This window comes from Triticum urartu, chromosome 5 (assembly GCF_003073215.2).
Source record: "Triticum urartu cultivar G1812 chromosome 5, Tu2.1, whole genome shotgun sequence".
Lineage (NCBI taxonomy): Eukaryota > Viridiplantae > Streptophyta > Magnoliopsida > Poales > Poaceae > Triticum > Triticum urartu.
The window spans coordinates 555845306-555869009 of record NC_053026.1 but is presented as its reverse complement, the minus strand read 5'-3'; the positions used below and the strand labels follow the sequence as shown (position 1 = coordinate 555869009).

General features: G+C 44.0%; 1 protein-coding gene across 1 annotated transcript; it reads right to left on the bottom strand.

Moving 5' to 3' along the window:
• Window positions 1-3806: 3806 nt before the first annotated feature.
• Window positions 3807-7110, bottom strand: LOC125510657 (disease resistance protein PIK5-NP-like). The gene is made up of 2 exons (XM_048675899.1): window positions 6333-7110; window positions 3807-6087 (listed from the first exon to the last, which is right to left on the bottom strand). The coding sequence occupies exons 1-2, from the start codon at window positions 7052-7054 to the stop codon at window positions 4011-4013; spliced, it is 2799 nt and encodes a 932-aa protein (XP_048531856.1). The 5' UTR covers window positions 7055-7110; the 3' UTR covers window positions 3807-4010.
• Window positions 7111-23704: the final 16594 nt, after the last annotated feature.

Below are 23704 nucleotides of genomic sequence, written 5' to 3'. Positions count from 1 at the left end.
GGGGAGGGGGAGCAGCACGGCAGTGCCACCAGCGGCATATGGTACTCTGGCGGCGGCAATCAACAGAGAACAACAGCGGCGGTGAACTGGTTCATCCCATCCTAATTTGTTTTCAATCAGTGAATTAGTTGGATGCACTGGTCAAATTAGCACAAGGGTAGTTTTGTCCACTGTTTTTTGTATATATTATGTTAATCATTTGTAAGTATTGTTTTTGTATGAAAAAGTGGCAAAAGATCAAAGTGCAAAGTAAAGAGTGGCAACAAGTCAATTACAATGTAAGGAGTGGCAAAATATCAAAGTACAAAGTAAGTGGTGGCAAAAAATCAAAAAACCCTTTGTTTTCGGGTAAAAAATAACCTCTCTGTTCTCTTCAGCTTGTCTCATTCTCTACTACTCCCTCTATAGTGATCCAAACGTTCTTATATTTCTTTATTTTTTTACAAAGAAAGTATCTCTGTGATGAATCCAATTCATGAGCAGAGCCTCACAATTGGTAATTAGAGCCATGAATTCGCGTCCGCTCACGCTCAAATCCTCTTGATCAGGCTTTAAAATCCCACTGCTACAATACCAAGTTATTTTGACAACTCGGTACATGATGACTTCAAAATCCCGCTCGGAAATAGGGCACTATCTCTGCCGTGGACGACGCAGACCTCACACCCAGGAGCTGCTCACGCGGTCTCGACCTCCACTCTCAGGCACCCTGCTTGTCACCACCCATTGTTATCTTGTCTGCACTTGTGACGACGTCCTTGCGCAAGTGGGGGCGGGACTGAAGCAGCGATTGATAAACGTTGCTTCTAGTCACACCGTCGCGTCGATGCCCCTGCTCGGCATCATGAAGGACCTCCTCCTCGACCCACTCAGAACAATCACAGGTCCTCTCCCATGCCTCTTCGCCCCGATCTTCTTCGGTTCCTTCGAGAAACGGTCCACATGGAGGAGTCGGTCGACATAACATGAACACACAAACGTCAGCCTAAGAGCGATGGCAACGCACCGCGAAGAACACAAGCAGAGATGACTGCTCAAAAAAAGGAACATAACAACAGAAGCAGCACAACAAAAGCAAAACAAAGGCAAGCACGAAGGAAAAACCCAGCATAGCCACGAGTCAAAAAGGACCGAACCTCAGCCGACACAAACAACAAAGGGGACCCGAAAGCACCGGGAAAAGTTAAAGAAGACGTCGCAGAAACAACGAGAGAACACGTAAGATGGAAGAAAAGAAGATACAAGAACACCCCCCCCCCCCCCCCCCCCCCCCCCCCCCACCACCACCACCACCACCCGTCATGGATGCACCAGTAAGCATGCCCGAGTCACTCTCACCAACTGGGACTCACTTGCGGGCGCCCCCGCCGCCGTTCAATGATGGTGGCCCCGTGCGCACCTGGCAGTCCACTGTCATGGACCTCCGACCGAGGTCGCCCCAAGAAGCCCCTGTGGCAAGCCACCGCAAGACGGACGACCAAGAGGCTCTCTCCACTTGCAAGGCGCCCATGAAGGCGGGTATCCAACATCCTTTATAGGGGTATAATAACCAACACAGAGAAAAAAATGAATCCAAATACCCCAGAAATCCATAATATTATTTTGAAGCAAGGGAGTCCTTAAATCTACTCAACCCAAAGGGATGCATCAAAATGCTGCAAAATCTATAGGTTATCCTCCATCGCAGCGACAGCAGGACATGAGCAGTGCGGAGCGGCAGGGCCAACTCCATCGCACGATCCCAAACGGACGTCCTTTTTGTCCGGATTTCGTTCGTTTGGGGTGACGATGGGTGCCAAAACGGACACGGATGTCCGGCTTCTGTTCGAGGCACCCACCGCGGTACCCAACCCCAAAACGTCCGCTGCGTCCGCTGCGCCCGCCCGCGCACTGCTCATGTCCTGCTGTCGCCGCGCCTGCTCGTACTTGCTCGCCGGGGTCATTCGTCCGCGCCCTGCTCCTGTCCTGCCGTCGCCGCGCCTGCCTGCGCGCTCGCCTGCGAACTCCGACGCGAGGTCCTGCGACCTCGCCGCGCTCGCTCGCATCGCCTGCTCGCGGACGCCCCCGCCACCTCGCCGCGCCCGCCACCTCGCCGCGCCCGCTCGCGGTGCTCGCGCGCGCCCGCCCCCGCCACGCCCGCCCACGCCCTGCCGCTCCGCCCTGCCCGCGCCCGCCCCACACGACCTCGCCACGCCGGCACGCGTCGCCCGCGCGCGCACCCCCGCGACCTCGCCACGCCGGCTCGCGTCACTCGCGCGCGCCCGCCTGACCGTGCGCCCCCGCCTGGCCGTGCTCGCCTCGCCTGCCCGCCCCGCGCCGCGCGCTCGGCTGCCCTGCCCGCGCCCCGCGCCGGCGCCCTGCCCGCCCCGCCCTGCCGCTCCGCCCTGCCCGCGCCGCCCTCGCCTCGCCACGCACCCGCCGGCGCCCTGCCCGCCCCGCCCCACGCCCTGCCGCTCCGCCCTGCCCGTGCCCCGGCCGGCCCCCTCCTCGTCCTGCCCTTCCACGCTCTGCCCCGCCCGCCGTGTGCCCGCGCCCTGCCGCCCCGCCACGCGCCCGTGCTAGCCGGAGCCGCCGCACCACGCTCCTGCCGCCCGCCCAAGCCCGCTCACGCTAGATGGATGTGTCGATGGCAAGTGGGCTAGCACGCACATGGGGGCGGACGCAGCGGGACAGCGACGACGGAAAGTGTCCGGTTTCTGTCCGCTTTGGACCCAAACGTCACCCAAGTTTGCTCTGGAAATGCGGTAAAACGGACGCGAAGCGGACAGATTCTGCGGATGGGGTCGCGCGCTGGGTCGTCTGCTATGTCCGTTTTACCCTAAACGGACACACCTGGACAGGATGGGGTCGCGCGGTGGAGTTGGCCTAAAAAAACAGACCCAGTCACGGGCGGAGCTTTGTTGGGGCCAAACTTAGCCCAGGTTTTCACATTTTTTTATACCTATATATGCTAGCCCACTCAGCTTGTTACCATCCATGATTCGATCGAAGCCTGTCACTACGGCACGAGCACACACAACACGAGCAGCGGCTACAACCAGCCAGGACTAACAACGCCTTCGCTTTTTTGCTTCCTGTTGCCTACTCCATGCATGGCTTCGCCCGCCACCATGCGACCTCGGAGTGGCGCCATCTTCCCTCCCCTCCGGTCTATGGCCTCGGCACTGGCCAGTCCTAGCCTCGGCCGTCGGGATCCTGTCGCGGTGCCGCACAGATGCCTCCGCTGACCGCTGCTATCCACTGAGACTACCGGTCTACTGTCGGCGCTGAGTAACACTGGATGTTACCTCCTAATTATCTCCTGAGTACTAGATTTCTGTTATGCATTGACTGAACTGAGCATAATTCATGCATTTTATTATAAATTCATATGTAGAAACAGAAGATAAAGATATATTTTTTCTTGGTAAATTAGCGGGTTGTTCGTATCTAACGCGTAATGGTTTTTTGTTAAGTGCATTTTAATGTAGAAAGATCATTCAAACATTGCATAATAAAGTAGATATTAGTATCTTGCCAGCAACCTGTTTGTTAACCCATCAAAAAAAATTCAATGAGAACAAAAGGTACCGAGTAGGCACTAATGCCTATAAAAAATTTGTGCACTTTTTTAGCTTGGCCCGCCCAACATTTTCTTTGAAGCTCCGCCACTGGACCCAGTGCTAGAAGCTCCCACATCAGGTGGTGGGGTCTGGGGAAGGATTATACGGGGCAAGCCTTCCCCTGCACAGTGCAGGCCTCTTTTAGTGGGAAACTAGTTGTATAAAAAAAATTATGAGTGATTTTAACATGCCAGCAACACAATAGAGACAAAATGTTGGACAGCTCACTTGTTCAAGTATCTTCGAATGAAAATTTACACATACATAGAATACACCTATAAATTATATACATGTGGTACTTATTTCAGAACTTATTGAAATTTGAAATTTTCATTTTTGATTTTTTTCTAGATAAGGATTGAGTGTACCCATGAGAACAGTAGGGAAGCACATAGAGTAGTAGGGAAGCTAACACTCTTCGTTTTCGGTTGTAGTAATCTTTCCGTCAACACTTGAGATGGATGGGAAAATCTCAACGTCGCCATTAACAGAAAGCACAATCCGATTAGCATGGCTGGCAGCTTCCTTCCTCATGACAGCAACTGTCTCGATGACACCAGCACAACTTGAACAGTGTGAAGAGTAGATGAGGGTGACCTTCTGGAGGCTCTCAAGGTATATGATACCTGCTGGAGTTTTACCTGCTGGGCCAGAATAGTGTGTCAGCTCGATGTGTCTCAGGCTTGGCATGGCTCCTTGCTCAAACTTTACCCACGGCGCATAGCAGTCGAAGGCGAAAAACTCAAGTCTGGCGAAACCTGAAGTTATGGTGACTTGTTTCCGTGGGTCGCCAAACAGCTGGATTGCAAGGCTAGTGAGGCTGGGCAGACCTCCAAGTATCTTGAGATCATTTAGTCCTTGTTCAAAGAGCCTGATTTCTAGCTTCTTAAGACGGCTGAGATGTCCGATCCACCCGGGAATTTTAACAAATCTTGGGGCCACCTTTAGCTCTTCAAGTAGAGGAAAGTTGGGATATGAAGGAAGGTCGTCGCTCGTAATGAAATCACCGTGAACTATTAGGGACCGCAGACTAGTGCACTTGCCCATGCAAGACAGTAGATTGTCATTTTTTGGCGTGTCGGCAGGCTCACCGTACAACATGACTTCAGCCTTAATCAATCCAGTCATCCCTCCAATCTCCTGCAGGGTGCTTGCCGAGCATTCCCTCGAATCAATGGTGCCCAGCACCTTGACTGATTTGAAGCGATCACTTCCGGCAGGTAGCCTCACCCCAGTATGGCCAAAATGCAGATTTGCTAGTTTGGGAAGCTGGATGAGCTCCTTGGGCAGCTCTTTCACTCGTGTCAGCCTTACATCCAGTGTCTCCAGATTTTGCAGCTTCCCAATCTGTGGCGGGAGAACACTGATTTGGGTCAGCTCGATCTCTAGAGTCTCAAGATGTCGTAGGTTCCCGATTTGTGGAGGAATCCTAGTGACTTGTGGTGTCTCTTTCAGACTCAGGTGCTTCAGTAGGATCAGTCTGCATATGTGTTGTACATCAGTATCGTCCAAACCATCACAGTCCTCCACATTCAACACTCGCAGATACCCCAAATGCTTAAACGAAAACACCTTGTCACAGTGAATAATGGTTATAGAACGAACATGCGACAGATCCAACCTTTCTGTGCCGTTTGAACTGTCTGAGCCACAATGTCGGATAGACAAAAAGACAGGTCTCGCTGCAGGTGTCTCTGAAATGTCCAAGTCGGACAGAAAGGTGACCAGGTTCTCTTCTCGTGATATCAGCCTAAGAACATATAGCATCATGGAGTTGACCTCATACATCCCCTTCCCATAAAAGGTTGGGCGTTCCACAGGCTGAATCACTTTGCTGCCAACGAGGTCATCAAAGCATTGGTTCGCCACTTCCTCACTGCTGCGCCACCCAACTTCAGAGATAAATCCTTCAGTGATCCATTTCCTAACTGTATCACCTCTTCTAAACTTTTGGTACTTGACAGTTGTACTTGTAGCTATGCACAGCAAGCAGGTCTTCAGAGTGCTGGGAAGGTTTTCATAGCTGAGTGAAAAAACCTTTATCAAGTCCTCCAAACCAGAAATACGCTCCTGTGCAGAATCTAAAGAGCTTGCCATCTCGTTCCAAGCAGAACAGAAAGCATACACCACATCTTGCCATGGTTTCCTTGCGGCTATTTTGCTATTGAGCAACGAAGCAATGCTTATAATTGCTGAAGGAATACCACCGCATATTTCCAAGATCTCACCAACTTCTCTTGCAAGTGCATCAGGGCAACTGGCCTCAGAGCCAAAGCATCTCTGTAGAAACAATTTTTTGGAGTTCAGGTGATCAAGATGCTTAATTTCACATATCAACTCATCTTGGCCAGAACAACATGTCTTTGCTATGTCATTAACACGAGTTGTAACAATTACTCTGCTACCACAACTGTTAACGGGCAAGCTGCGGGATAGGATATGCCAATCTTCTTTCCTCCATAAATCATTCACTATGATCAGGTACCTGCCAAAATTTGCACACAGAAGCAAGAACAGAGTAAGGCTCGACACGATGGTGACAATATTATCGAGGTAGTCATGCAGTGTCCGTTAAGGTTAGTAAATTAATCATGCAATGTGGTTATTGTGATGGGCAATGAAGTCAAAAGTGTGGAAGTATAATGAACAGGTACATAGTGTACTCTCCACTGTTAATTGATTTCATTGTCAGAGAACTACTACATGACTACATGACAGTAAAATAGGTACCTTTTGTTCCGAAGGAAATCCCTAATTGCATCCTTTGCTTCTTCATTGTGATTTTTTTCCACGTTAAGCTGACGAAGCATCTGGTCAAAAATCCCCTCCATATCAGGCATAGAGGAGACCGAAACAAAAGCACACGAATCGAATTGTGGCCTGAGCTGACGGAACACGAGATTAGCAAGAGCCGTCTTCCCCAATCCCCCAGAACCCACAATGGAGACTATCTTCATCTGTTGTCCGCCTGCAAGGCTCTTGATTAGAGTATCCCTCCCCCGCTCAACGCCGACGAGCGGCTCCTCCGCCTCTTTCCGCAGATGGGGCGACGGTCCGGTGGTTGTGGCGGCTGGAACGAGCTTATCTTTATCGGTGCTACTGTACCGGTCGGCCAGATTCAGGGCCTGGCTCTTGATGTCGTTGATGGCGTTGGCGATGCGATGGCGAGGGCCCAGCAGGCTGGCCAGGAACCCCAGGCAGCCGTCCCGGCAGGCGGCGGGCTCGCTGGCCGCCAGGAAGGCGTCGACGATGTCCTCGGCGTGGTAGGACAGCTCCCTGCAGTCGTCGGCCCAACGAGGGTCCGAGCCGTTGCCTAGGGCGGCGTGCAGGCTCGTCAGCTCCCTCAGAAGCTGCTCCGCGTCTTCCTTGACGGCCTTGTGCAGCTTGTGCTCGAGGAGCTTCTCCAGCTTGGGGAGCAGGGAGGCCATGGCCCCCGTCGCGACGTCCACCATGCTCGCTCTCTTCTTCTTCTGGGGTTGTCTCGCTCGATCTGTTTCTTTTTCTTTTGTCTCCCGATCTGGTTTTATGGAGGTCAGGAGGTTGCTTTTCGTCATCACGGACTCTAATCGGCCGACCGGCCAGGCAACAAATCGGTCGCGTCCGCACCAGCCACGCGTCCCGAGACCCAGGGGCGGAGCCAGGATTTGGGGGGTGAGGGTCCAAAAATACAAACTAGCATCTAACAGTTTGTGGCTGTGCATACCTAATCTTCTATATCTAAATAGCTAGCCCTAACTAACATACTTCTCTCAGCATGCAAACATGCCACCTCATCATAAAACATGTATAGGAAAAAGCCCACCTCAACATGCAATTATGCATATTAAAAATCCACTTCAACATGCAACCATGTATGCATGTAAAATTCCATTATATTATGAGATTTACATTTAATTCTTATATATTTCAAAAACTATTATTTCAAATATTGATCTTTCGTATAACCAAAAACATCATTGAAATATTACAAAATATCCCCGCAACAACGTGCGGGGCATCATCTAGTAATAATAGTAACTTGCAATAGCCTAGACATGAGCCAATGATATACCTTAGATCCGACGAGAGTCCTGCTATGTTGTCCTAAGGATGAAATTCAAAAGTCAGATGATAAAATCAGCGCAAACCTAATTTACAATACCTATTATTTGAGAATAAAACAAGAACTTGCTACCCCTAATTAATTGTTTTTGAGAAATTACCCCTAATTAATTTCATCTAAAGCAAAAAAGTTTATGGTCTATTGAAGCCAGATGCGGATCAGTTCATCAGTTGAATTCCACAGTATAAATCAACAAAGGAATCAAAGGAGACTCACGCAGGATTATTCTACCATCAGCACTGTTGTGGATCAGTTGTACAGATGCCATCGTCAAACTTCCAGGCGGAGCAAGCGCGTGTGCCTGGTTCGTCGGCGCCGAAACAAAAGATAGGGAGTGTCCTCGATCCTCGAAATCACTAATTAAGGAGTACTCGTTGCAAAAAACAGTCCACTTCCCCAGGTTGCGACAAGTGGTGCACATGCAGCGCGCCACTTGTCGCAACCTGGGAGTTTTTCCTTTTTTCGTAGATCCGTCTATTCAAAACGTTTTATCTTTTAAACCGTGTGTCTAAATCTCGAACCGTTTTTACATTGGATTCTTTACGTCGAGATCTTCAAAACTAAAACCTATGTTGATAGGTTTTGATGAACTTTTTTTATGAGAAAAACCGGATGAAAAAAATCAGACGAAAAAACCGAACCGGGAGCATGGTTTTTTTCCTTTCCGAAAAAGGCACGCCCGTGGCTCCCGCGAAATCACACCCGTGCGTCTTGTAGAAGCAAAACCGTGACTCTCGTGAAAGGAAAAAAAAACAAAAAAACGCGTTTTTTTCGTTTCTGAGAGGCACGACCTTGACTCTCGCGAAACAAAAAAGAAAACAGAAAATGCGTATTTTTTTTTCTTTCTGAGAGGCATGGTCGTGACTCTCACGAAAGCACAACCGTGCCACTCGCGGAAGCAAAATCGTGACTTTCGCGAAGAAAAAAAAACAGAAAACGTGTTTTGTTTTTCCCTTTCCGAGAGGCACGACCGTGACTCTCGCGAAAGCACAACCGTGCCTCTCGCAGAAGCAAAATCGTGACTCTCGCGAAAAAAAACAGAAAACGCGTTTTTTTTCGTTTCCAAAAGGCACGGCCGTGACTCTCGCTAAAGCACAACCGTGCCTCTTACGAAAAAAACCGTGACTTTCGCAAAACAAAAAAAAACATGTTTTTTCATACAAAAAAATCGAACCTTTTTTGATCGAATAGCTAAGGAAGACCGGGAGAAAACCAAAATGTCGAAAACCCCCGGAAAAAGCCGTTTAAAAAGCCAAAAACGCATGCAGAAAAATAAAAAAATCCGGAGGAAGCGTCCAGAGGGCGACACGTGATGAATGACTGAGAACACGCCAAATGATACTGATCGTTGCGAGGCTCCCGAAGAAGCGCTCGTTAACTAGTTGCTCCCCTCAATTGTGGCCTCTTCAGATTCTAGAACTACCCTGGGTGTTTGTTTTCCCTAGCGTGGGCTGAGCAACAAGCACGTATGGGCTTCGACTAGGAAAGCTCCCTAGCGTGGGTTGACCAACAAGTACATATGGGCTTCACTTCAACTAGGGCTTTAATACTTGAGCGCACTGTTAGGGGGGGGGGGGGGCTAATTAGCTTGGCGTAAATCACGGTGCTTTAGGTACAACACGGCCGTTGGGGGGGGGTGGCCCCCGCTCGTCCCCCGTAACTCCGCCCGGCGAGACCCCACGCTCTAAGTGCACACGGCCCCACAAGTGACGCCCTTCCCCAAAAGCTGGCCAGTTGGGGCCACGGCCCGCCCAAGGCTAAACTGGCAACGTTGGTGGGCTGGCCCATGTACTCGATTGCATTTGAAAAAAAAAGTCTATAACATAAAAGAACGTGGACTCGAAAAAGTTCATGGATTTTGAAAACAAGTTCATGAAGTAGAAAAAAAATCATCAAATTTGAAAAAAGTTCATTGAATTTGAAAAGGTCCATCCATTTTTTCCGGACATGGACATGGAGGGGAACAATAGGAACTTGGAGGACAGACACCGACGAAGATTTAGACTAGATTCATTTCCGGATGTTTTTGTCTAATGAAAGATGTTCAAAATGTAATGGATTTGGTCCATTTTAAGAGGAAACCGTCGGATTTGCATGAAAGTCGTTTGGTTTCAGTTTGAAAAGTATGCGGTGACGGTTGGATGGCTATCTCCCGTGTTACTGTCCATAGACGCGTCCGATCAAATACAATGTCCATTTTAGAAGTCCGTGTTAGAAATGCCCCTGGAAGCTTATCTCCTCCTAAGGCTAGTTGGGGAGTAACCATGACATGTCTATGTTCTTAACTTCGTAGTACACAAAGTAACTACTCCTCCATACCAATGCATTAGGCACATTACGAAAATCAGGAATTCCCAATATTCTTAGGCGTGAATGGCAATTAGAGCATCTATAGCCGGACACCTCAAACCTGCCTCATACGCTCGGACAGTCCGCTCGGTCGCTAAGCGGTCACGATTTTTTGACCCAGACAGGCTCCTTAAAAGGGCCTCAAATGCCCGGGCAGACCTACACCTAGCCCGCCCCCCACCGCAAATTGCACCAAATCCACCCTCAAGACCCGTCGGATCCATTTGCTATCTTCTCTCTATTTCCTCCTCCGCGCCGACCGTCTCGCAGCTCCGCCACCGCGCGCGCTTCGCAGCCGTTCCTAGCCTTTGCGTCGCCAGCTCCGGCAGAGCAGTCCTATCTTCCGTCCTCAATGCGGGGGATGTCGTCGCTGGCCCGGACGCCACCGCGGTACATTCGGTAAAAATCTGGCTCCACCTTACGCTTGATGTGCTCGACACATAGTTTGACCGGATTTTTTGTGATTTTATTAGGGAAATGATGGGTTCCGATGCTTCGTCGGACGAGGAGTATGGACCGTGAAGCTTGATCAAATGATTCAAGATGAGTTCTTTGATTCCTCGAGGAAATGGACTGGCAAGTGAAGCATATTCTCAACTTTGATACGTCTCCAGCGTATCTACTTTTCCAAACACTTTTGCCCTTGTTTTGGACTTTAACTTGCATGATTTGAATGGAACTAACCCGGACTGACGCTGTTTTCAGCAGAATTATCATGGTGTTATTTATGTGCAGGAGCAAACGTTCTTGAAATGACCTGAAACTTCACGGAGACACTTCTCAGAAAATAAGAAAAATACCTGCCAAAGATGAAGGCCAGGGGGCCCACCACCTTGCCACGAGGGTGGGGGCGCGCCTGCCCCCCTAGGGCGCGCCCCCTACCTCGTGGGCCCCCTGTTGCGTCTCCGACTCCAACTCCACCTCCATATATTGAGTTTCGATGAGAAAAAAATCAGAGAGAAGAAATCATCACGTTTTACGATACGGAGCCGCCGCCAAGCCCTAAAACCTCTCGGGAGGGCTGATCTGGAGTCCGTTTGTGGCTCCGGAGAGGGGAATCCGTCGACATCGTCATCATCAACCATCCTCCATCACCAATTTCATGATGCTCACCGCCGTGCGTGAGTAATTCCATCGTAGGCTTGCTGGACGGTGATGGGTTGGATGGGATCTATCATGTAATCGAGTTAGTTTTGTTAGGGTTTGATCCCTAGTGTCCACTATGTTCTGAGATTGATGTTGCTATGACTTTGCTATGCTTAATGCTTGTCACTAGGGCCCGAGTGCCATGATTTCAGATCTGAACCTATTATGTTTTCATCAATATATGAGTGTTCTTGATCCTATCTTGCAAGTCTATAGTCACATATTATGTGTTATGATCTGTTAACCCCGAAGTGACAATAATCGGGATACTTACCGGTGATGACCGTAGTTTGAGGAGTTCATGTATTCACTACGTGTTAATGCTTTGTTCCGGTTCTCTATTAAAAGGAGGCCTTAATATTCCTTAGTTTCCGTAAGGACCCCACTGCCACGGGAGGGTAGGACAAAAGATGTCATGCAAGTTCTTTTCCATAAGCACGTATGACTATGTTCGGAGTACATGCCTACATTATATCAATGAATTGGAACTAGTTCTCTGTCACCCTAGGTTATGACTGTTACATGATGAACCGCATCCGGCATAATTCTCCATCACTGATCCATTGCCTACGAGCTTTCCATATATTGTTCTTCGCTTATTTACTTTTCCGTTGCTATTGCTATCATCACTACAAAATACCAAAAATATTACTTTTATTACCGTTACCTTTTGTTACCGTTATCACTACTCTCATATTACTTTGCTACTAAATACTTTGCTGCAGATATTAAGTTTGCAGGTGTGGTTGAATTGACAACTCAGCTGCTAATACTTGAGAATATTCTTTGGCTCCCCTTGTGTCGAATCAATAAATTTGGGTTGAATACTCTACCCTCGAAAACTGTTGCGATCCCCTATACTTGTGGGTTATCAAGACTATTTTCTGGCGCCGTTGCCGGGGAGCATAGCTCTATTCTTTGAGTCACTTGGGATATATATATCTGCTTATCATTATGAAGAATTTGAGAGATCCAAAAACCAAGATCTATCCCTCAACTACGAGAGGAGGTAAGGAACTGCCATCTAGCTCTGCACTTGATTCACCTTCTGTTATGAGCTTGCGACACCTACACCTGCTTCTGCTATTCGTTCTGATATGTCGCATGTTATTGATGATGCCACTTCTGCTATGCATGATACTTATGATGAAACTACCTCTATGCCTGATACTACTATGCCACTTAGTGCTTTTCTTGATGAACAACTTGCTAGGGCTAGAGAAATTGAAATATTGAATCTGATGATACTGATGAAAGTGATGATGAGGAACCACCTGCTATTCCTAAGGGTTATGTATTTGATCAAGATGCTTCTTTAGCTATTTTAGCTTGCAGAAATAGAACTGAACTTAAAAGATTATTAGCTAAATGGAGTAAGCAATCTCTAAATGATAGAATGAAACCTGACCCTGCTTTGGCTACTTCACCTATCTTTGTTACTGATAAGGACTATGAATTCTCTGTTGATCCTGATATAATTACTTTGGTTGAATCTGATCCTTTTCATGGTTATGAATTTGAAACTGTTGTGGCACATCTTACTAAATTAAATGATATAGCTACCATGTTTACTAAAGATGAGAGAACTCGCTACTTTTATATCCTTAAAATATTTCCGTTCTCATTAAAGGGTGATGCTAAGATATGGTTTAATTCTCTTGATCCTGGTTGTGTGTGTAGTCCCCAGGATATGATTTATTACTTCTCTGCTAAATATTTCCCTGCTCATAAGAAGCAAGCTGCTTTAAGGGATATATATAATTTTGTGCAAATTGAAGAAGAGAGTCTCCCACAAGCTTGGGGGAGGCTTCTCCAATTACTTAATGCTTTGCCTGATCATCCTCTTAAGAAAAATGAAATACTTGATATCTTTTATAATGGACTAACCGATGCCTCCAGAGATTACCTGGATAGTTGTGCTGGTTCTGTTTTCAGGGAAAGAACACCGGATGAAGCTGAAATTCTATTGAATAATATGTTCACAAATAAAAATAATTGGACACCTCCGGAGCCAATTCCTGAACCTATTCCTAAACCAACTCCGAAGAAGAGGGGTATTCTATTTCTCAGTCCTGAAGATATGCAAGAGGCAAAGAAATCTATGAAAGAAAAGGGTATTAAAGCTGAAGATGTTAAGAATTTACCTCCTATTGAAGAAATACATGGTCTTAATTTACCGCCTGTTGAAGAAACATATAATCTTAATCCTTTACCTATTGAAGAAACTCATGGTCTTGATAACCCGACACAGGTAGTAAAGGTAAATTCTCTCTATAGATATGATAAAGTTGTAATCCCGTTTACTAAGTTTGCTAGCCCATGCTTAGATGAGTTTGATAAATTTATGGCTAAGCAAGAAGACTTTAATGCTTATTTTGGTAGACAATTGAAATAAAATTCAAATATGCTTGGACACTTGGGTGATTATATGGCTAATGTTAAAGGTGAACTTAAACTTATTAGTAAACACGCTTCTATGGTTACCACTCAAGTAGAACAAGTACTTAAAACTCAAAATGATTTGCTCAATGAATTGAATAATAAGAATAATGATAGTGCTGTTAGAGTTATGACTAGAGGTGGTAGAATGACTCAGGAACCTTTGTATCCTGAAGGCAATGCTAAAAGAATTGAGCAAGATTCTCAGAGAAATAATGTAGACGCACCTAGCTCTTCTAAAAAGAAGAAAAGAAAAATGATAGGACTTTGCATGCTTCTAGTGATCCTATTGTTGAAACATCTGAGAATCCAAATGATATTTCTATTTTTGATGCTGAAATACAATCTGGTAATGAACCTGAAACTAATGATAATGTTCATGATGATGCTCAACCTAGTAATGATAATGACATAGAAATTGAACCTGTTGTTGATCTTGATAACCCACAATCAAAGAATCAATGTTATGATAAGAAAGACTTTGTTGCTAGGAAACATGGTAAAGAAAGAGAACCATGGGTTCAGAAACCCATGCCTTTTCCTCCCAAACCATCCAAGAAAAAGGATGATGAGGATTTTGAGCGCTTTGCTGAAATGATTAGACCTATCTTTTTACGTATGCGATTAACTGATATGCTCAAAACCAATCCTTATGCTAAGTACATGAAAGATATTATTACAAATAAGAGAAATATACCGGAAGCTGAAATTTCCACCATGCTTGCTAATTATACTTTTAAGGGTGGAATACCAAAGAAACTTGGAGATCCAGGAGTACCCACTATACCATGCTCCATTAAAAGAAACTATGTTAAAACTGCTTTATGTGATCTTGGAGTCGGTGTTAGTGTTATGCCTCTCTCTTTATATCGTAGACTTGATTTGAATAAGTTGACACCTACTGAAATATCTTTGCAATGGCTGATAAATCAACTGCTATACCTATCGGTATTTGTGAGGATGTGCCTATTGTAGTTGCAAACGTTACTATTTTAACGGACTTTATTATTCTTGATATTCCCGAGGACGATAGTATGTATATTATTCTTGGAAGACCCTTTTTGAATACTGCAGGGGCTGTTATTGATTGCACTAAAGGCAAAGTCACTTTTCATGTTAATGGTAATGAGCATACGGTACACTTTTCGAAGAAACAACCTCAAGTTCATAGTATCAACTCTATTGGAAAAATCCCATCGATTAAATTTGGAGGTTTTGAATTTCCTCTTCCTACTGTCAAGAAGAAATATGATATTCTTATTATTGGGGATGTGCATATCCCCGTTGAGGTAACATAGTGTTATTTGAAATTTCTCCGGTTCCATGTTATTCGGAATGAATTCGTTAACAAGACTTGATCAACCTTGTTAGTGGATTCCTTTTGATGATCATGAGATGGATGAAACTAGAAGGCACAACCTTCTGTACCCCACTTTTACTTTATATTATTTATATTAAATAAAATAAAAATAAATATTTTTCTGTCTGTTATCCGATCATCCGTGCAATATAAAAATAACTCGAAAATAAAAGTTCTCCAAATGCCCTGAAAATTAAATATGATTTTTTTTAGAATATTTGAGGATTTATGGAACAGAGAACACACCAGGGGGGCCAACCACCTTTCCACGAGGGTGGAGGGCGCGCCCACCCCTCTAGGGCGTGCCCCCTGCCTCGTGGGCCCATGGTGGCCCTCCTCCACTTATTCCTGCACCCACACACTTCATCTTCCTCCCACAAATATGAATATCTAGCTCAAACCCGAGTCCAAGCTCGTTTTGCTGCCATTTTTGATCTCCTTGCTCAAAGCACCTCTCACAAAACTGCTTGGGGAGATTGTTCCTTGGTATGTGACTCCCCCATTGGTCCAATTGGTTTTTGTTCTAGTGCTTTATTCATTGCAAATTTGTGCTGCTTAGGTGACCCTGTTCTTGAGCTTGCATGTCAAATTTATATGGTCAAAAGTAGTTTTGATGCATGATATAGGCCCTAGGCACTTGTAGGAGTAGTTACTATCAATATTATTGAGTTTGATTTACTTTTATTTTGAAGTTACTAAATTTTTTTCAAAAAATTTCAGAGGAAGAAAAATGCTTAGGAAAATGTTCCAAGGTGGTTCTTCAAAGAAGCAAGGACCCAGGCTTGCAATGCGTGATGCTGACGAAGAGCCACCGAGAGACGCTCCAGTGCGTCCTTGTGAGTGGCCTTCTGAAAATTTTATGGATCAAGCGGGAATAAAAGAAGAATTCAACGCATATTTGCGTAACGCTGATCTCGTGAGCTTCGAGGAAGAGAAGTGCAGTCAGTATCATGAGCTCACTAGCTCCTTTGTGAGGAGGTTTGAATTTTCCACTTCACATAATTCTCCAACTGTCATGTTTGATCTTTATGATAAATCTTATACCATGGACTTAGAGGATTTTACCACTGCATGCAAACTTCCACAATGGGGTAGTATAAGGGATCCTCGCAAATATGAATTTAGAGATTTTCTTACTGATATAACTGTGGGAGAATCTAGAGATATTACACAAGCTACCATAGGGAGCATTCACTTTCCTGCCATACATTATTTTGCTCTCTTCATAGGTAGATGCATAAATGGTAAAGATGAGGCATGTCACGTGTGTGTCCCTGACCTCAGTATTCTTAGGAGTGTTGTGTTAGGAGACAAATCATATAATTTGGGAGCCATTGTTGCACGTAGGTTGCATCTTAATAGACGTAATGGAGATTTCTTTTGTGGAATTTATGCAACCCGCGTAGCTAATTTTCTTGGTATAGATGTGCGCGAAGATGATATTGAATTACCTCCTGCCTATCTAGATTTTAATGCTATGGTTCACCACCAGTTTGTCGAGAGGAACGAATCACCTCTCCAGTATCGACTAATCTTTGACAGACGATGTGTTGTCCGTATTACTCTCCCTACTCCTGCTTTCTTTGATTATCAGGCAAGAGGAGGATATACTATTACCAGAGAGGAGGCAGATGAGTACGAGAGGAGAGAGGAGGCCGCTCGTCGCCACGCTACAGCTCAGCAGGCGATAGTTGCTGCATCACAATACGACCCCAACAACTATTATTATGGATATCCGCCAGGCCAGCCGTGGCCATAGACCAACTTAGGCCAAAAGCCTAAGCTTGGGGGAGTACATTTTTCTCACCAACATTACATTTATGCTCACACACTCATTGCTAGATGTCGGTGCTCATACTTTTTCATTGTATCATCCATGCTAGTTTATTTTCCCTTTTTATGCTTTCTTCTTGTGTGTTTAATAAACCTTAAAAAATTAGTTGCAGCTGTTAATCAGTTTAATTTCCATACTTGTAGTAGTAATTAAAAAGAAAACCCAAAAATATTTCCTGTTCTTCTTTTGCTTGTTGGAAGCTTTCCCGTGTAAATAGTTTTATTTATTTTCTTTTCTTTGGGGGTCGATAGGAGAAGACCATGATTAAATTGTTGAAGTGGCTCTTATATGCATTATTGTTGATCTAACAAAAGAGCCCATATTGCCTTGTCTTCTCCTATTTATTGAATGCTTGCAGATTCCAGCTTAGTCCAATGCACGTGCACTACTATTATTATTCACATCATTCGGTCATGCAAGTGAAAGGCAATTATGATGATATATGATGGACCGGCTGAGATGAGAAAAGCTGGTATGAACTCGACCTCTTTTGTTTTTGTAAATATGATTAGTTCATCGTTCCTGATTCAGCCTATTATGAATAAACATGTTTGCAATGACAACTAGAGATCATAGTTTCTTGTGCCATGCTTGATTAGCTATGAGTTATAATGGTTTACCTTGCGTGCCAACATGCTATTGAGATGGTTATGATGTGGTATGATAGGGTGGTATCCTCCTCTAGATGATTTAAGTGACTTGACTTGGCACATGTTCACGCATGTAGTTGAAACAAAATCAACATAGCTTTCACGATATTTATGTTCATGGTGGATTATATCCTACTCATGCTTGCATTCGGTGTTGATTAATTTTAATGCATGTTCATGACTGTTGTCGCTCTCTAGCTGGTCACTTCCCAGTCTTTTGCTAGCCTTCACCTGTACTAAGCGGGAATACTGCTTGTGCATCCAAACTCCTGAAACCCCAAAGTTATTCCACACGAGTCCACTATACCTACCTATATACGGTATCTACCTGCCGTTCCAAGTAAATTTGTATGTGCCAAACTCTAAACCTTCAAATAAATATCCTATTTTGTATGCTTGAATAGCTCATGTATCAACTAGGGTTGTCTGTATCTTTCATGTTAGGCGGGTTATTCTCAAGAGGAGTGGACTCTGCTCCTCACTCACGAGATAAATGGCTGGTCACTGCTACGTCTTGAGCTAGCGTTGGTTTTCCCCGAAGAGGAGGGGGTGATGCAGCACAGTAGCGTAAGTATTTCCCTCAGTTTTTGAGAACCAAGGTATCAATCCAGTAGGAGGTCACGCGCAAGTCCCTCGTACCTGCACAAAACGGTAGCAACTCGCAACCAACGCTTAGGTGTTGTCAATCCCTTCACGGTCACTTACGAGAGTGAGATCTGATAGAGATAATATTTTTGGTATTTTTGGTATAAAGATGCAAAGTGAAAAGTAAAAGCAAAACAAGTAAAATGAAGTAATGGATATTGATATGATGAGAATAGACCCGGGGGCCATAGGTTTCACTAGTGGCTTCTCTCAAGAGCATAGATATTCTACGGTGGGTGAACAAATTACTGTTGAGCAATTGATAGAATTGAGCATAGTTATGAGGTTATCTAGGTATGATCATGTATATAGGCATCACGTCCGTGACAAGTAGACCGACTCCTGCCTGCATCTACTACTATTACTCCACTCATCGACCGCTATCCAGCATGCATCTAGAGTATTAAGTTAAAAACAGAGTAACGCCTTAAGCAAGATGACATGATGTAGAGGAATAAATTCATGCAATATGATAAATACCCCATCTTGTTATCCTCGATGGCAACAATACAATACATGCCTTGCAACTCTTTTTGTCACTGAGTAAGGACACCGCAAGATTGAACCCAAAGCTAAGCACTTCTCCCATTGCAAGAACTACCAATCTAGTTGGCCAAACCAAACGGATAATTCAAAGAGACTTGCAAAGATAACTCAATCATACATAAAAAAATTCAGAGAAGATTCAAATATTATTCATAGATAAGTTGGATCATAAACCCACAATTCATCGGTCTCAACAAACACACCGCAAAAAGAAGATTACATCGAATAGATCTCCACGAGAGAGGGGGAGAACATTGTATTGAGATCCAAAAAGAGAGAAGAAGCCATCTAGCTACTAGCTATGGACCCGAAGGTCTGAAGTAAACTATTCACACTTCATCGGAAGGGCTATGGTGTTGATGTAGAAGCCCTCCGTGATGGATGCCCTCTCCGACGGAGCTCCGGAACAGGCCCCAAGATGGGATCTCGTGGATACAGGAAGTTGCGGCGGTGGAATTAGGTTTTTGGCTCCCTCTTTGGTCTAATGGGGGTACGTAGGTATATATAGGAGGAAGGAGCACATCGGTGGAGCTCCGAGGGGCCCACGAGGCAGGGGGCGCGCCCAGGGGGGGCGCCCTCCACCCTCGTGACCTCCCCGGAAACTTCTTGGAGTAGGGTCCAAGTCTCCTGGATCACGTTCGGTGCGAAGATCACGATCCTGAAGGTTTCATTCCGTTTGGACTCCGTTTGATATTCTGTTTCCTCGAAATACTGAAATAGGCAAAAAACAACAATTCTGGGCTGGGCCTCCGGTTAATAGGTTAGTCCAAAAAATAATATAAAAGTGGAAAATAAAGCCCAATATAGTCCAAAACAGTAAATAAAGTAGCATGGAGCAATCAAAAATTATAGATACGTTGGAGACGTATCAGGCATCCCCAAGCTTAATTCCTGCTCGTCCTCGAGTAGGTAAATGATAAAAAGAGAATTTTTGATGCGGAGTGATACTTTGGCATAATTTCAATGTAAATCTTCTTAATCATGGTATGCATATTCAGATCCGAAAGGATCAAGACAAAAGTTCATATTGACATAAAAATGATAATACTTCAAGCATACTAATCAAACAATTATGTCATCTCAAAATAACATGGCCAAAGGAAGTTCATCCCTACAAAATCATATAGTTAGGCTATGCTTCATTTTCGTCACACAAAGATGTTCCCAACTTCTATACCCCCGATGACAAGCCAAGAAATTGTTTCATACTCAAATAATCTCAAACTTTTTCAACCTTCACGCAATACATGAGCGCGAGCCATGGACATAGCACTATGGGTGGTATAGAATATGATGATGGGGATTGTGTGGAGAAGACAAAAAAGGAGAAAGTCTCACATTAACGAGGCTAATCAATGAGCTATGGAGATGCCCATCAATTGATGTTAATGCAAGGAGTAGGGATTGCCATGCAACGGATGCACTAGAGCTAAGAATGCTCAACAAAAGAAAACTAGTGGGTGTGCATCCAACTTGCTTGCTCATGAAGACCTAGGGCATTTTGAGGAAGCCCATCGTTGGAATATACAAGCCAAGTTCTATAATGAAAAATTCCCACTAGTATGAACAAGACAACTTATGAGACTCACTATATGAAATCATGGTGCTACTTTGAAGCACAATATATGAGACTCACTACATGAAGAACAAGGTGCTACTTTGAAGCACAAGTGTGGAAAAAGAGATAGTAGCATTGCCCTTTTTATTTTCTCCTTCCTTTTTTGGGCCTTTCTTTTTTTATTTTTGGCCTTTCTCTTTTTTTTGATTGGGCAATGCTCTAATAATGATGATCATCACACTTCTATTGATTACAACATAATGATTACAACTCGATACTAGAACAAGATATGACTCTATATGAATGCCTCCGGCGGTGTACTGGGATGGTGCAATGAATCAAGAGTGACATGTATGAAAAATAATGCATGGTGGTTTTGCCACAAATACGATGTCAACTACAAGATCATGCAATGGCAATATGACAAAAGTAAAGCATGTCATGATGATGATGATGATGATGATGATGGAAGTTGCATGGCAATATATCTCGGAATGGCTATGGAAATGCCATGATAGGTAGGTATGGTGGCTGTTTTGAGGAAGATATAGGGAGGTTTATGTGTGAACGAGTGTATCATATCACGGGGTTTGGATGCACCGGCGAAGTTTGCACCAACTCTCAATGTGAGAAAGGGCAATGCACGGTACCGAAGAGGCTAGCAAATGGCGGAAAGGTAAAAGTGCGTATAATCCATGGACTCAACATTAGTCAAAAGAACTCATATACTTATTGCAAAAATTTAGAAGTCATCAAAAATCAAGTACTACGCGCATGCTCCTAGGGGGATAGATTGGTAGGAAAATACCATCGCTCGTCCCCGACCGTCACTCATAAGGATGCACAAGCCAGGTACACTTCATGCTTCAAATTTGTTACACAACTTTAACCATACGTGCATGCTACGGGACTTGCTAATTTCAACACAAGTATTTCTCAAATTCACAACTACTCAACTAGCACGACTATGATATTATCACCTCCATATCTCAAAACAATTATCAAGCATCAAACTTATCTTAGTATTCAACCCACTAAAAATAAAGTTTCACATATCTTGAATACCAAGTATATTAACATTAAGCAAATTACCATGCTATTAACGACTCTCAAAATAATCTAAGTGAAGCATGAGAGATCAAGTTTCTTTAAAACAAACCACCACCGTGCTCTAAAAGATCTAAGTGAAGCACTAGAGCAAAAATTATCACGCTCAAAAAGATATAAGTGAAGCACATAGAGTAAACTATCAAGCTCAAAAGATATAAGTGAAGCACATAGAGTATACAACAAAGATGATTGTGGTAGACTAACCAGCAAAGACACAAATAATACAAGATGCTCCAAGCAAAACACATATCATGTGGTGAATAAAAATATAGCTCCAAGTAAATTACCGATGGAAGTGGACGAAAGAGGGGATGCCTTCCGGGGCATCCCCAAGCTTTGACTTTTTGGTGTCCTTGGATTATCTTGGGGGTGCCATGGGCATCCCCAAGCTTAGGCTCTTGCCACTCCTTGTTCCATAATCCATCAAAAGAATTCACCCAAAACTTGAAAACTTCACAACACAAAACTCAATAGAAATCTCATGAGCTCCGTTAGAGAAAGAAAACAAAAGACTACTTTAAGGTACTGTAGTGAACTTGTTCTTTATTTGTATTGGTGTTAAACCTACTGTATTCCAACTTCTCTATGGTTTATAAACTATTTTACTAGCCATAGATTCATCAAAATAAGCAAACAACACACGCAAAACAGAATCTGTCAAAAACAGAACAGTCTGTAGTAATCTGTTACTAACGCAAACTTCTGGAACCCAAATTTTTTTACCAAAATTAGAAGACCTGGGCAATTTATTTATTGATCATCAGCAATTGGAATCACTATTTTATCACGTTCTGGTGATTTTTTACAATTCGGGCACTGAGCGCAAAGATTCTGAAAATTACAGCAAGATCAAATAACTATCTTCCAAGAAGATCTAATAGGTTTAACTTGGCACAAACACTAATTAAAAGATAAAACCACATCTGAACAGAATCTAGATGAATTATTTATTCCTAAACAAAACCAAAAACAAAAACACAAAATAAAATTGGGTTGCCTCCCAACAAGCCCTATCGTTTAACGCCCCTAGCTAGGCATAAAAGCAAGGATAGATCTAGGTATTGCCATCTTTGGTAGGCAATTCTTCAATGAGGCATCCACCTCCTTTAGAATTTTCTTTCTTTCTAGTGATTATCAAACTTTTAGGCATAAGATCGAAAAATTCATTCGTGGCAAATGGTTCCTTAATGATTGTAAAAAGATCGGGGTGAATACTTATAGATTTAAGATCTGCATTTTCCTTACTAGATGATTCACCCTTATTTTGAGGAACATACATAATTTTAGTGGGAGGACTAGGAGTACTTTTTACGGAAGAAAAAACAGTTCCCAAGTTGGTAATGATACCCTCAAGTTTATCAATTCGAGTAGAGTCTAGATTTATTTTTTCATTAACCATTGGTTCCTTCTCCTTAATATTTTTCAAAGTCATTCCTACCTTAGATCCATATTGAGTAATTTGATTATGAATCTTTTTATCTAGATTTTCAATGGATTTAATGGTAGCAACTTTGTTTTCAATAATTTCAAGCCTTTGCATAACATGCTCCAAGGTTAACGCGGTTCCATTAACCAAAAGGGGAGGTGAGCCAAATAAATCTATTAAAACATTATGGCCCTATTCGTTTCAAAGGATTTTCACAGGAAATCTACAGGAAGTGATGTTCCAGAGGAATTTAGGCAAGATGGTCATTCGGATCAAAGGAAATGCTGATTTGATTTCCTTTGGAATGCTGCTCTAACGACGTGATTCCTCACGAAATGAAAAATCCAGCCTGACCTCATGTACGCGTATGCCCGAGGCAGATAGATGGCTTTCCAAATAAACAATTCAGTAGGTACGTGCTTTACGTGGGAGAAGCACCATGCAATCAAATAAAATATTCAGAATCTTGCTTTCTTAGCGTCTAATGATGGAGTCTTCCTCCGTTTTTCCTATGCTGTGCCGAATGCCCGTTGCTTTCTTTTTCCTCTGGTTTTGAATCCTTAGTTTTGCACTTCTATTCCTTTGTCATTCCTATGGGTCTCTCAATTCCTACGTTTTCTATTCATGTGAACCGAATAAGGCCTATAGGAATCAAAAGTATGGCTACCCAAAAAATTCCCTCCGGTAATGGTATCAAGGATATACCTATACCAAGGATTAGCACCTACATAAAAATTGCGAAGAAGGACTGAAGTAGATTGCTTTCTGGTAGATCTATTTTGAGCATTGCAAATTCTATACCAAGCATCTTTTAGATTTTCTCCCTCCCTTTGTTTAAAATTTAGCACTTCATTCTCGGGAGATAACGGAGAAGATAAGGAATTCGACATAGCGACAGGTAAGCAAACTAACACACGAGCAAACAAAAGGCAAGGGG

Excerpts from the sequence above, each read along its gene's own strand:
- LOC125510657 (XM_048675899.1), bottom strand. The coding sequence starts at position 7,054 with ATGGTGGACGTCGCGACGGGGGCCATGGCCTCCCTGCTCCCCAAGCTG. Across the intron at positions 6,088-6,332 it reads GATTTCCTTCGGAACAAAAG|GTACCTGATCATAGTGAATG; the intron begins GTACCTATTTTA and ends AAATTTTGGCAG.